At 36.8% G+C, this 15,016-nt stretch overlaps 1 protein-coding gene across 10 annotated transcripts in view; it reads left to right on the forward strand.

Moving 5' to 3' along the window:
• The window catches only part of NPNT (nephronectin), a 76,087-nt gene extending 61,716 nt beyond the window's left edge, over window positions 1–14,371 (forward strand). For 6 of the 10 annotated variants that reach the window (XM_074040260.1, XM_005555603.5, XM_005555605.4 and 3 more), the window contains 4 exons: window positions 1,055–1,141; window positions 1,559–1,657; window positions 9,848–10,104; window positions 11,562–14,371. In XM_074040260.1, coding sequence (XP_073896361.1) covers window positions 1,055–1,141; window positions 1,559–1,657; window positions 9,848–10,104; window positions 11,562–11,657 — 539 coding nt within the window. In that variant the 3' untranslated portion in view covers window positions 11,658–14,371. The remainder of the gene's footprint in view (window positions 1–1,054; window positions 1,142–1,558; window positions 1,658–9,847; window positions 10,105–11,561) is intronic. The other 4 variants (XR_001490925.4, XR_012434995.1, XR_012434994.1 and 1 more) reach the window with 1 other exon arrangement.
• Window positions 14,372–15,016: the final 645 nt, after the last annotated feature.

Below are 15,016 nucleotides of genomic sequence, written 5' to 3' on the forward strand. Positions count from 1 at the left end.
CAATGATTTAAAGAAATCAATTATTTTTTTTAAAGTAGATTCTTATGCTTTGTCCCACTTGTGTCCTTTGACTAAAGTGTTGAAATACTACATGGCTTTCTAACAGGATATTGGTATTCACTTAGTAAACAGTTATTGTGTGCCTGCCACCAGGTCAAGCCCTGGAAATGCCACCCAAATAAGACATGATTGATGCCCTCCAGGACCTCAGAGACTAGCAGAGGGACAGACACATATGTGTAAATAGCTGCAATTCTTTATGAAAGTGTGTAATAGGGGCTTATAAGCATGAACTCTCGAGGTACATGAGGGAAGAATTTGATTCTGCCTGGGGCATGAAAATTTCTGCAGAGGCAGTGATATTTATGCTGGGCCTTGAAGGAAGAGATTTTTGGCAGGTTAATTAGCAGGAAAGAGAGCATGGAGTCTGAGACGTGAAAATGAATGGCATGTTTGGACAGCATTGTGTATTTTGGTGGGGTAGATTGTAAACTCTGCCCCAAGAAGTTTGAATTTGATCTTAAAGGAGCCAGGGAAACTGTTTAAGGAAGGGAGGCCATGGTAGGAAATGTATATTAGAGTGCAACAATGTGCAGAGTTCATTGGGGGTGGGGAGTAGATGCTGTGATTAGAAACCAAACCATTCACTTCCATCATAGGTATTTGCAGTTAAAACAACCTTAATTTAAAGATCATAATAATGTATCTTTCATAGAGATGAACTTTAGAATTTCATAGAGATGAATAGTTGGCTGGAAATTGGTTGCTCTATTAAAATATATCCAAATAAAGACTTTTTAAGTTATTTTTGTTGAATTTTAGAAACTTTTGAAAATCATTTTTAAAAAATGTATCCAGATCAATGTTGCAGTATAAATCGCTGCAGAACAAAATTTGTGAATCTTCATGTGAGATATGATTAAATATTTTGGATTCATCCAGATGAAAAAATGACTAGGTCTTTTCCTCCCGCCCTTGTTAAAGTTAATGCCTCTTTATCAATACCTCAAAGACACACATACATACAAAAAAACTCAAAACTTTTCTCTTGCAGTTCCACGGCAACCTTCAAATGACTTGTTTGAAATATTTGAAATAGAAAGAGGAGTCAGTGCAGACGATGAAGCAAAGGATGATCCAGGTGACACTTACACTCTTAGTGCCATCATAATGACATTTTATTGTTTCTCTCCATGAAAATAACTTTTAAATGTAGATTGTTTGGACCATTTGGGAAAATTATACCTGTTTTCTTTAACAACTCGGATTTCCTTTGTAGTTAAATCATCATTTTCTTTTTAAAAAATATATTAAAGTAGTACTTAAATTGTAAAAAAGGAAATCCTATTTTATAAGTGATGATGTAACATGGTTATAATTTGGCAACATTTGTGTGTTCTATTTTTACAGATGATGCACTATTGTGCTGAGAAAGGATTAATGTACTTTCCCTTTGGTCTCGTGGAAAGAAGCTCTGGTTATATGGATAGGAGAGAACACGTGTTGTCTAGATACCCCTAGTTCATAGATTCATTTGTTGTTTTTGATTTTCTTGTAGGTGTTCTGGTACACAGTTGTAATTTTGACCATGGACTTTGTGGATGGATCAGGGAGAAAGACAATGATTTGCACTGGGAACCAATCAGGGACCCAGCAGGTAAAACCATTTCATTTAACGTTTTCTGGTACACATTTCAATGTGATACTATCTGAAGACTTCACTGCTACTAATCAAGTCTACTGTAATGCATCTCTGTGTTTATTTAATAAAGATGGTCAAAATGGACATGCCTAGCATTTATACTCCATTTCTTTGAGAGAGTTAAATTTGTTAGCTATCAACTAGCACTATATTATGGGAGACAAGTAGTTAATTAAAAGGTCAGCTAATTTCTCTCAAAAAGCTTGATAAATAAAATATTTAGATTAATTCTTGAAAATAATTCTCAAGTTATTTGTAGCACCCATTCCCAGGAATAAAAATAATATAGTGGTATATAAGCCATGGTAATAGGTAGTCCCAGTTGTTTTTTCTTTTCTTTTCTTTTCTTTTTTTTAAGATTTGAGTGGTAGTAGAAGGACACAGTGGAAATTTCTATAAAGTTGCGATTATCCCTCTGAAAAAATTTCACTCTAACTTGGATGCTGAAGGAAATGGTTACAAATCACCACCACTCATTTTATAACAAAAGGTAGATTTAGACATAGTTCCTTCAAAATCAACAGAGTTTTAAATTGCACAATTCCTATTAATCTAAAGTTTTAGTACTCATAAGACATCTTTTCTTCTGGATTCAAGATAGCTTTTCTCCCTCAGTAGTTAAATCTTTTTTTTTTTTTTTTTTTTTTTTTTTTGAGACGGAGTCTTGCTCTGTTGCCCAGGCTGGAGTGCAGTGGTGCGATCTCAGCTCGGCTCACAGCAACCTCTGCCTCCTGGGTTCAATCAATTCTCCTGCCTCTACAGGCATGTGCCACCATGCCTGGCTAATTTTTTGTAATTTTTAGTAGAGACGGGGTTTCACCATGTTAGCCAGGATGGTCTTGATCTCCTGACCTTGTGATCTGCCCGCCTCGGCCTCCTAAAGTGCTGGGATTACAGGTGTGAGCCAACACGTCCGGCCAGTAGTTAAATTTTTTATGGATAAGGCCTACTTAATGGAAGGGTGAGGAGTTTGGTTTCATTTTTTTTTCCTTTTTATACTCCTGATTCTAGATTTTAAGAAGAAAGATACAAAATGTGAAGAAAAAACATGTTGTTTCATTTATTTTAAAAGCCTAGTTCTTCAGAAAACCACACACTGCATGTTCTCACTCCCAGGTGGGAATGGAACAATGAGAACACTTGGACACAGGAAGGGGAACATCACACAATGGGGCCTGTCGTGGGATTGGGGGAGGGGGGAGGGATAGCATTAGGAGATATACCTAATGTAAATGATGAGTTAATGGGTGCAGCACACCAACATGTATACATGTATACATATGTAACAAACCTGCACATTGTGCACATGTACCCTAGAACTTAAAGTATAATATAAATAAATAAATAAATAAGAAAAAAATCAATTGAAAAACAAGCAGATTTTAAATTTTGAACTAATTAAAATAATGGAAAGTGTCTGTTTTGTCGTGTATATACTATGAATAAAATCACAGTATTTTCTAAGCAATTTCCCCCCACAAAATAAACAAATAAAAGCCTAGTTCTTCAGTACCATACCGGGTAAGAGCATCAAACACACAAAAGTTAACTTCAGAGAACTCATGATATCTTAAACCAGCTCTTCTCAAACTTCACTGTGAATGCAGAGCAGCTGAGGGCCTCATTAAAATGCAGATTTTCATGCATTTCTAGCAGGCTCCCTGAAGATCTCTATGGTGGTCCTCAACGCACATTTTGAGTAACAAGGTATTAAAAAATTAGTCCAAAAATATATTCATTATATCCCCTAAGGTTGAAATAGAGATATACTTAAAAATTAAAATGTAATTTCCTAAATATAGGAATATTCAATAAATTCAAATTGGTTCATACATTTCTTTTAGTTGTAAAAGACAATATCATTTAGTGCCTCACACACAGTACTCTCAGTCATTCTTGCATTACTGTCTTAGTCATTTAAAGTTAACTCTGAGCAGGACAGCATTATCATTAATGTCACAGATGCTGTGAATAAGAGAGAAACCAACATATCTACGTGTGTGTGTGTGTGTGTGTGTGTGTGTGTGTGTGTAAACAAGTAATATTGTCTTTATTTCACAAAGGAAATATTGACACCCAGAGAAGTTATCTGTTTCCTAAGGCCACAGAGCTAGAGAGTGGTGGAATTAAGTCCAAACCACTGTGTACTACTCATGCAGGCTCCTAGACAGTTCAATACTCAGAACATCTGCAGCATTATTGTGTTTTTGACTGTACCACAGGCTGGCCTCAGTAGGTGTGCATGTGGTAGTGTGCACAATCTGATTAGCAGATCACAGACCTGTAGATTAGACTGACTGACCACTGACCTTAAACTGACTGACCACTGACCTGGAGTAGCTTGCTACAGAAGGAGGGATCTTTGGCAGTCATGTATGATAGAATGGTGAATAATATTTATGGTCATAATGAATGATTCCTTCAAGTAAGGTACATTGGGGAGAGTAATTCATGCTAAACTCAGGAGAATTCACTGCACTTCTCTGTAAACAATCTATGTAAAATCTTGATTTTTAGAATTTGAACACTGTATTTTAGAACCAATTTAGTCCTTTTCAACATTCTTTAATTATTCATTATATTTGTAAATGTTTAAATTTGTTGTGACCCAATCTCCCTTTCCCTCTGATGGAAAAATGAGAAGTGGGTTAGAAATTAGAATGGTAAACAAAGAAATTTGAAATGGTTATTGGACTGTGTTAGTACAGAACAAATTGAAAGGAAGAGATGGCTGCTTGAGTGATTGGATAACCCGTGATGATTGGCTATGGTCCCTAGAGGATGCTTTTCTAGAACTGGTTCAAGTTTTTACCAAGAACTTAGATAAATGGGACATTGAACTTAAATATTAAAGATAAACTGACCAAACTACAGTTGACTCAAATCTGGAGAGGAAAGTGAGTATGTGTGCTGACACAGCCAGCATTAGAAAGATTAGATTAATGGGTCACAATTAAGAAGGTAAAATGTAATGGGGTTGAGTCTAAGTTACGGCTCATAGTCTAGAAACCAGTCACACACTTGAATGAGGGGAAAGACCTGACATATCACTCAGTGTAGAAGATTTTAGAGTTTTAGTGTGTAATGAAATCAATCTAAGCAAACCTTGTGATGTTACTGCCAGAAATATGGACCATCTCTATAGAAATATGGTATGTTTCAAGAATGAAAAATCCACTTTAAGTGGTGAATCTACTTTTGAGAATGTTTTTTCCTAATATGAGAAGAATAGAGTTGGTCACTTAGGAGAGGATGACCCGCATGGAAAAGTATCTCCAAGCTTGTGAAAAACAGACGAAGGAACCACGACGTTTAGTCTAGAGAAGAAATGATGCAGCAGGGTTCCTTTTTGAATAATTGACTCGGGTTAGAGTTGTTCTCTGTGACCAAAAGGGGATGAGAGTAGGATTGATGCGTAAAAAATACAGGGAGATTCATTTTGGCTCACTGTCATCTAAAAACAGAACAGGCTGACATGGAAGGAGTGAGTTATCTGTTGGTGGAAGCATTTGACTGGGTGACATATGGCAAGATATTGTTAAAAGGTTTTGAGCATCAGATAAGACTTGGATTAGAAAACCTCTAAACCATCTCTGAGAGCCTGATTCAATATGGAATGTGGAAATAGTCCCAAGAAATTCAGTGAGCAGGGTTCTAGCTTGGAAAGAAGGATGGGAAGACCAAAAGATGGCAGAGAGTTGGAAGGTAGGACTGCATATATGAGAATGGAATTGCAGAATATATTTTTAGAATATGTTGACAGAATTATAACCCAGCACTGATGGGAAAATACTAACAAAGCTTACCTTTTCATGGCTTTTTCTTCTAGGAAATTCAGGCAGATGGAGTGTGTGTGTGTGTGTGTGTGTGTGTGAGTGTATATCACATGTGAAGGCCAGAGGAGAATATAAAAAAATCAATCGGCTAGACATGGTGGCTCACCCCTGTAATCCCAGCACTTTGGGAGGCTGAGGCGGGCGAATCATCTGAAGTCAGGAGTTCGAGACCAGCCTGGCCAACATAGTGATGCCCCGTCTCTACTAAAAATACAAAAATTAGCCAGGTGTGGTGGCAGGCACCTGTAGTCCCAGCTACTCGGTAGGCTGAGACAGGAGAATCTCTTGAGCGTGGGAGGCAGAGGTTGCAGTGAGCCAAGATCACACCACTGTACTCCAGCCTGGGCGACAGAGCAAGACTCCGTCTAAATAAATAAATAAATAAATTCTGTGTATTATTCTAATTAACAAGCTAATTGTTTACCTAAGTCTATCTAGATTATACCAGTTATAAAAGAATATAGGTTTGGATATCCAATTATGGATGATTTTAATGCTGTGCAGTTCTAATCCAAGATCCAGATTTGTAAATATTCTTATATGTTAATATTTCTAAGAAAATTCTCAAAACTCACAACCTGAAGAAACAGCTGCAAAAAAAGTGCAATTTACTAGCTGCCTTTCATGGTGCTATTATGTTTTATTACATTCAGTCACAGTGAGATGTGAAATTAACAATGCCTCTAAGAAATGGAAAATTGTGCTGTTGACAGACATGGTGATATGCCGCAGGTATGTAGCTGTGGCCCTGGGGACACACCCTTCTCCTGTGTGTGTCAAAGCTAGAACTAAGCCCCTTTTCCTGGAACCTTGATCTCTGGAGAACAAGGATTAAGGGCAACTGACTCAGCACTCTGTCTGCCACCGATAGCTACAAGGAATTTGCTTACATATGTATCAAGTATGCCAGCATGTACATACAAGTATGTCTGTTTCAGCATTAAAACATTATTTTAAAATATACATAAATGTAAAATAAATCAACAATATCAATGAAAGCTTTCTACCATCCTTGACTCCCATTCACCACCTGGCAAGATGCAGCCAGTTTCTTGATTATGTTCCCAGAGAGATATTTTTGGATGCAATGGCATTCTCTTCCGTGCCTTGCCTTTGTCACTTATTGATATTATCTCAAGAGTTAACAGGAACAACATGGACTTTGAAGCCAGAATACCTGATCTGGAACCCAGCACCACCACATACTAGCTATGACCTTGAGCAAGTTACTTAAACAGGGATAATCAGTACTATCCACTAAACATATATAAGGCATTTCAAGCAGTGACTCGTCCAGAGTTACCGCTGAAATAGTATTAGCCATTGTGGTTGAAGCATGTCCTCTATCAGCACATACAGAACACCCTCATTCTTATTTATGGCTGGCTGCTATTCCATTACTCATCAGATGTACCACAATGTATTTAGCAAGCCCTCCACAAAGGAACATAAGTTGTTTCAAGACTTTAGGTAGTTCAGACAATAGTGCAGTGAAAAACCCTGTACATTCATTATTTAATATATGTTAGACTGTATCTATAAATTCCTAAATGTGGAATTGCTATGTCAAAAGAGAATTTGTATTTTGAATTTTGATAGATTTTATTAAATTGCCCTTTATAAAGGTTGTAGCAATTTACACTTCTGCCTACAATATTTGAAAACCATCCCCAACATATAAAAGTATTTTCAAAATCTTTGCCAATCTTATAGGTTAAAAGGGATCTCTTTTCATTTTACTTTACAGTTCTTTTATTGTGAAAAGTTGATCACTGTTTCATATATTTGTCATTTTTTCTGTGATGTTCTTTATTTTTATTTAGTATTATTGATATATGAAAATTTTCTATACAAAAAGAAAAATTATCCTTTTTTAATGTGTTGCAAATATTTAAAAACATTTTTGTTTGTCTGTTATATGGTATTTTTTACCTTAACATGCAAATTTGGAAACTTAAATGTTCTTCAGTAAGAAATTGGCTAAATGGTTACTGGCATACTTGCAGCAATGCAAAGTGTATTTGCTACCATAGAAAAATTGTTATACAAGAAGCAACTTACAACACTGCAAATATAGTATTCCTTTTTTTTAAAAAAAAAGTTCATATTCATGTGCATTTGTGTGAATGTATTACATAAGAAAAGTTCAGAAGTCAAAACCTTCAGAAATACCTCTAGGTTTTGTAAATTGAAAATTTAAAGGCACCAACCACTACAGAATTAAAAATAAATAAACTACCATTTATAACCCAACTTTCTGGTCAAGTTTTGCAGCATCTATTATTTCTCCTCCCTCCCCAAAGTTATTTAGATGTTGTGATACTGTAAACTGAATGAATGTTTAATATAATCATATATTTATCACCAGAATTATGAAATCAGAAGTGAAATTTTTAATAGGTAACTTGCTTGACACTGAATCAATTTTTCCCTTAGTTAATATTCCAACTTGTATCATTTCCTTTGTTACAAAGGGAATGAATTCTTCATGGCAAAAAAAAAAGCAAAAGCAAAACCTGGTGCCCATAGAGTAGCTCTACAGAGGAAGAACAATCGTAACCTCATTTATCATGTTGTAAATTTTAGAGTTTTAAATACATATGCAAAGAATACCTTGGTGTGTTAGGTTGTCTTGTTTGCAGGTAGCGTCTGGCAGAATGGTATCAGTGTACATTCCACAGAGACTTAATCCTTGTTTTCTCGAAACTTGCAGGTTAACTGTAATACCCTTATATCTTAGTCTTAACTAGAGTACCTGTGATGATTCAAAAGCTGACTTATAGTGAGACTTTTAAAATCCATGTAAATATTTTGGCCCAAAATATGTTTGGATTAGTTTGTGGAGGAAGGGGACAAGGGAAGTGGGAGAAAGATTCTTAAGACATTATGTATTTTTAGTGATTCAAGTATGTGAATCAAGGATCTGTTTCCTTGCAGTTTTTTGCTGTACCCTTGGAACATCATTCATTGATTCAAACATCCTTAAACACCTGCTACCTGCTAGCACGGTAACACAGAGGTTTGGGGGAAACTTTGGTTCAGACTTTAAGTTGTTCACAACCTGCTGGGGAGCCGTCAGCACAGAGGCTGGCACATAGTCAGTGCACAGAAATCACCTATGACCTGTAGAGCTCAGATGGTACTTGTTAGAGAAGAAGACACTGGAATAAAAAGATATACCAAATCTTATCAGGTCTTGTATAAATTAAGCATAAGAAAGAGATAATAGTTTATCTGTTAACTGAAAACTAAATGGGATTTCTGCCAAAATAGATACACGTGTTCAACATTCCAACCATTTTTCTATGGAAAAACCAGTGTTGAAACATACAGTGTGTTTTCAGTAGACTGAGATAAAACAGCCTGAGGGAATGTCATTTGTACATGGATCAAGCTTCAAAATACTACTTGCAACTTTCTCTCTGGAGAAGCAGCACCCCCCACTTCACTGCTGCTTAACCATTTTTTAAAATGCAGTTTCCTTAACAGCGGAGGGAAGAAAACTCTGTAGTCCTAGGGGTCTGAGAACATCATCAAAGTGGTCTATCTAAAGTGAAAGTTTTTACTAATATTTGTGTTCACGTATATATAATAGGACATATTTATAGAATAGATATGATATAGATTTGTTTTACTATAAAAATGTTTTAAACGGCTTACCTCCAAATAAAATTGATGCTCCAGGAAGACATGGAGGGTTTCCTGAATACTTCTGTATCTTCCTGCTGTTAGGTTTACACCAGTGTGAGAAGCACTGCCAACTCTGAATTTTTTTTTGTTTTAAAGAACCTTTACCTTTAGAAATTTGTTTTAAGTTGGAGGAGGAGAGAATAAGCAGATATAGGGCCCTTTAAATCACCATCTGCTTTACTGTCTGGAGTTAATTATCCACCAGAAAATTCTCCCTGGAAATTTAGGGTCCGTTTTACCAAATCACCAAGCCAGATAGGCAGGGGTGTTGGACAACATAATCATAAATTGGTGAGGGTCATAAATTGGTGGTGAATGTGTATATGTTGTTGTACGCCTATATGTCTGATCATATTCAATTGGAAATATTCATAGTGTTTGGATTACTAATTATTGTGTGTCTCTGGCATTACTTCTGCTTTCCATGGGCAAAGTAAGTGAATGTTTTCTGTAAACACATACCATAGAACTTCAGGCATACAAATAAGTCAAATTTTTCTTCTTCAAAAATCTGGAATTCTTTACCAAGAAAACAAAAAAAACTAAAACTCCTGTCCATGCTGCTTGTTCTAGAAAGGGATATTGGCACATACACACAGCTCTGCTTTTCCCATTCCAGGTGGACAGTATCTGACAGTGTCGGCAGCCAAAGCCCCAGGGGGAAAAGCTGCACGCTTGGTGCTACCTCTCGGCCGCCTCATGCATTCAGGGGACCTGTGCCTATCGTTCAGGCACAAGGTGACGGGGTTGCACTCTGGCACACTCCAGGTGTTTGTGAGAAAACACAGTGCCCACGGAGCAGCCCTGTGGGGAAGAAATGGTGGCCACGGCTGGAGGCAGACACAGATCACCTTGCGAGGGGCTGACATCAAGAGCGTAAGTAGATCCACAAAGGAGGCGAGACCTGGGATGTTTTCCTTTCATAGGAGAACTCTGGAATCTGAATTGGAAGAAGCCTTGCTCTGTAAATTCAGGCTCAGACAAAGGTTTGGATTTTTTTCTGGGCCTGATGACTCCATTCAGTGTCTCTTTCTGAAACCCCTTTCTGCTTCTTCATCCTTCTTCATTGTAACCTGTGATCACCACCTCTCCATAACCCTGGTAAAGATCCATTTTCTTTTTTGAATGGAAAAAAATCTAGGAATAGAAATGGTTTTTTTGTTTTTTTATTTTTTTAAGTTGATCAACAGAAACTTCCAAGGGTGGCGTGGTGAGCTTAATTGTTCCTGCTTTTCCTTTCCTTTTAATTCGTTATATTTCAAACTTTTACTACCATAAATTACCCAGGAGATGGTTCTTTTTTCGTTTTTGAAATGTTTCTTTCAAGTTCAACTTTTTTTCTTTGTTTCAGAGATCACAGTTAAGCAGCATAGGGTGGGAACTCAGAACTACAATTGGAAAGCACTACTCTATTCGGGACAGGATGTGGGAAGTGCTTTGATGGAATATATAAATTTGATCTTAAGTAATCAAGACATAGGTAGCAAGAAAATGGTCTACGGCATCCCAGCAAAATCATGAATGCATTTGGGAAAATGTCATCTTTATGCTGGTGCTTATGAAACTTGCTGTTGGGAGATACCTATGCCTATATATAGGTATAGTTTATAAGAAACTATTTTAGAAAGAAAAGATAGATTCCATTAATACAGATTTTACCAGAGTACTTGGATTTTGTTTAATTCTTATATATTTTTTCTTAAAACTCTTCTCAGTATTTTTATTGTTTAGAGAAATAAAACAAGATAATAAATCATTTTAAATCATAGCACTCAGGTTTTCTCTTGTTTTATAAGAAGCAAGGATGCTCTATAGAAAATATAATGTAAGAACAATAAAAGTTTTTGGTTTTTACATAGGTAAAACAACAGTGTGATTGGATCATGGTGTTTGATTCTATTCCATTTTCAGCAAGAAAGCTATGTTAACCAAAAAAGAACTAAGAAACATCTAAGATAGGCTGCGTGATTATGATCTTTCAGATCTTTGGCTCCTAATATCTGTTCCTTTATATTCTATCACACTCTTCTTCTAACTTTGGTAATCCTTGACAAGTGTCCACTTTATAAACAATCCTAAATCGAATTGGTGTATAGCTTAGAATGGCTTTTTAAAGAGTAATTGATTCTGAGTAATGTGGTCTGATGAACAGTTTGATGATTTCAGTTTCTACTGAAAACTTCAGTGATACTGGCAACTATATTCTGTTTTTTTCCTCCTGTAAAATAAGTTTAAAATTGGTTTGGGGGAAGGTTTGCCTTTATTTTTGCTTAATAAGGAGGCATTAGAAAGGGGCAGAGGAGGCTTGACTGGTGTGTGCGTTCTCTCCCTAGGTCATCTTCAAAGGTGAAAAAAGGCGTGGTTACACTGGGGAGATTGGATTGGATGATGTGAGCTTGAAAAAAGGCCCCTGCTCTGAAGAACGCTAACAACTCCAGAACCAGCAATGAACTCCTATGTTGCTCCATCCTCTTTTTCCAATTCTTATCTTCTCTCCTCTTCTCCCTTTTGTCAGGCCTAGGAGAAGAGTGGGTCAGTGGGTCAGGAGGAAGTCTATTTGGTGACCCAGGTTTTGCTGGCCTGCTTTTGTGCAATTCCAATGAACAGTGACACCCCCCTTGAAATACAGGGGCATCATAGACACATCAAAGCCATCTGTGGCTGTTGCTTTCCATCCTGTGTCTCTTTCAGGAAGGCCTTCAGCATGCGTGACCCATACCATCCTCCATCCTGATTACAAGGTGCTCCTTGTAGCAAATTATGGGAGTGAGTTACGGGAGCAGTTTTTAAACAAAATCTTTGCAAATGGCCATGATGTTATCTGTTTGGTGTTGTACCATGAGTAGTATTGACTTCCCTTGAGATATGATGTACAATGTGCTTGTGAAATTGACTTACCCTCTTCACTTAAGTTAGTTCTGGCCTGATCTGAACTCTAACTTTTACTGCCATTCACTTTATAAAATAAGGGTGTATAATATATCAAGATACATTTATTTTTATCTGTTTTTTTTTTTCTGTTAAAGACAATTATGTAGAATGGGCACATAATCCCTCGTTAGTAGTATTGTGTTTTGTGTAAATGTGCTATTGATATTAAGTATTTACGTGTTCCAAATATTTACAGACTCTAGTTGCAAGGTAAAGGGCAGCTTGTGATCTCAAGTTAAAAAATACATGGTGAAATGTCATCCAGTTCCATGACCTTATATTGGCAGCAGTAGGAAACTGGCAGAAGTGTTGGGTTGTGGTAGCAGAGTGATGAAATTATTTTTTTTTTAATGGCCTTGAGTTTGATCTCTGCAAAGGATAGGAAACCTTTAGGAAGACAAGAAACTGCAGTTAATACATAAAACTCTCACTGTTCCAAGTTACACTTTAAAACCACAGCTTTTACCATCATAACATGGCTCTCTCTGGTAATATGTAGGAACCTTTATAAAAGTTTTGGTTGATTCAGAAAAAGGATCCTGTTTATTAAAGCAGGGTGAGAGGAAGCATAGGGAAAACTCCATTGGAACAGATTTTCACACAACATTTGAAATAGATGAAAGTTTAGGCAGTCGTAGTTCATAACTTCTGTTGCTCATGGCTATGTCAGGATAGGATAGGAAGCAAGTCCCATGCTCAGAGGCATGGGATGTGTTGGAATGGGATTAACACACACTGGAGGAGCAGGGCAAGTTGGAATTCTAAGATCCGTGAACCCCCAACTGTATTTCCTCCCTGCATATTTTTACCTATATATTAAAAAACAATGTACCTTTTAAAGGCATTATTCCTGAGGTTTTTCTTAATTTCCTATTAAGTAATCAAAATATTTTCTGCTGTTTTTGCCAGGAATCACAAAGATGATTAAAGGGTTGGAAAAAAAGATCTATGATGAAAAATTAAAGGAACTGGGATGATTCAGCCTGGAGAAGAGAAGACTGAGGGGCAAACCATTGATGGTTTTCAAGTATATGAAGGGTTGGCACAGAGAGGATGGTGACCAGCTGTTCTCCATATGCACTAAGAATAGAACAAGAGGAAACGGGCTTAGACTAGAGTATAAGGGAGCATTTCTTGGCAGGGGCCATTGTTAAATTAGAATACTTCATTAAAAAAAGCATGAAAATCTCAGTATCTCTCTCTCTCTTTTTTTCTCTTTCTAAAAAATTAGATAAAAATTTATCTATTTAAGATGGTTAAAGATGTTCTTACCCCAAGGTAAAGTAACAAATTATAGAATTTCCCAAAAGATGTTTTGATCCTACTAGTAGTATGCAATGAAAATCTTTAGAACTAAGTAATCTGGACAAGGCTTAATTTAGGCATTTCCCTCTTGACCTCCTAATGGAGAGGGATTGAAAGGCGAAGAGCCCACCAAATGCTGAGCTCACTGAAATGTCTCTCCCTTACGGCAATCCTAGCAGTATTGAAGAAAAAAGGAAACTATTTATTCCAAATGAGAGTATGATGGACAGATATTTTAGTATCTCAGTAATGTCCTAGTGTGGTGGTAGTTTTAAATGTTTCTTCTGGTAAAGGTGTAAACCTTTCATTTGTTCAATGGATGATGTTTCCGATTTTTTTTTTTTTTTTAAGAGCTCCTTCAAGGAACACAGTTCAGAGAGATTTTCATCTGGTGCATTCTCTCTGCTTCATGTGTGACAAGTTACTTGGCTGCTGAGAAAGAGTGCCCTGCCCCACACCGGCAGACCTTTCCTTCACCTTATCAGTATGATTCAGTTTCCCTTACTAATTGGACTCTCCCAGGTTCCACAGAACAGTAATATTTTTTTAACAATAGGTACAATAAAAAGTCTTTTGTCATTTAACCTGGTAAAGGCAGGGCTGGAGGGGGGAAAATAAATCATTAAGCCTTTGAGTAACGGCAGAATATATGGCTGTAGATCCATTTTTAATGATTCATTTCCTTTATGGTCATATAACTGCACAACTGAAGGTGAAAGGGGAAAATAAATGAAAATTTTACTTTTCGGTGCCAATGATGCATTGCACTAAACTGATGGAAGAAGTTATCCAAAGTACTGTATAACATCTTGTTTATTATTTAATGTTTTCTAAAGTAAAAATTGTTAGTGGTTTTCCAAATGGTCAAATGAAAACAATTCTTTGTAAATAAAAACACTGTTAGTAATACCAGTTGTCTATTCTTGTTTTTTGAGTTTTGTTTTTATTGACTTGGAAAAAAGCATTGAGGTAGTTAAATGATGTTTCACAAAAGTCATAGTAGAATCCCTTTTACTGTTTGGATGGTGGGAACAAAGACATTGCCTGCGGTATTACACTTTCTAGGTTATAAAACATGAGACACCTTTTTTTTTTTTTTAATCAGCATGAACAGGGAAAGAGATCAGAAGATCAGTAAAACCCATGCCATGCCATGCCTTAGTAAATTGCTTTAGTTATGTTTTATTATCATTTCATTGTAAATGTTTGCTTTAAATTCTTTTTTTGTTTGTTTGCAACAAGGTCTCACTCTGTCTCCCAGGTTGCAGTGCAGTGGTGCGATCATAGCTCACTGCAGCCTCAAATTCCTGGGCTCAAGCAATCCTCTGGCCTCAGCCTCTCAAGTAACTGGGACTACAGGCACATGCCACCACACCTGGCTAATTTTTTATATTTAATTTTTTTTTTTTTTTTTTGGTAGAGACAGGGTCTTGTTATGTTGCCCAGGCTGGTGTTCAACTCCCAGCTTCAAGCTATCCTCCCACCTAACCTTCCCAAGGTGCTTGGGATTACAGGTGTGCGCTACTGTGCCCAGGTGCTTTCATTTCTATTA

The sequence above is a fragment of the Macaca fascicularis genome, chromosome 5 (assembly GCF_037993035.2).
Source record: "Macaca fascicularis isolate 582-1 chromosome 5, T2T-MFA8v1.1".
NCBI classification, from domain to species: domain Eukaryota; kingdom Metazoa; phylum Chordata; class Mammalia; order Primates; family Cercopithecidae; genus Macaca; species Macaca fascicularis.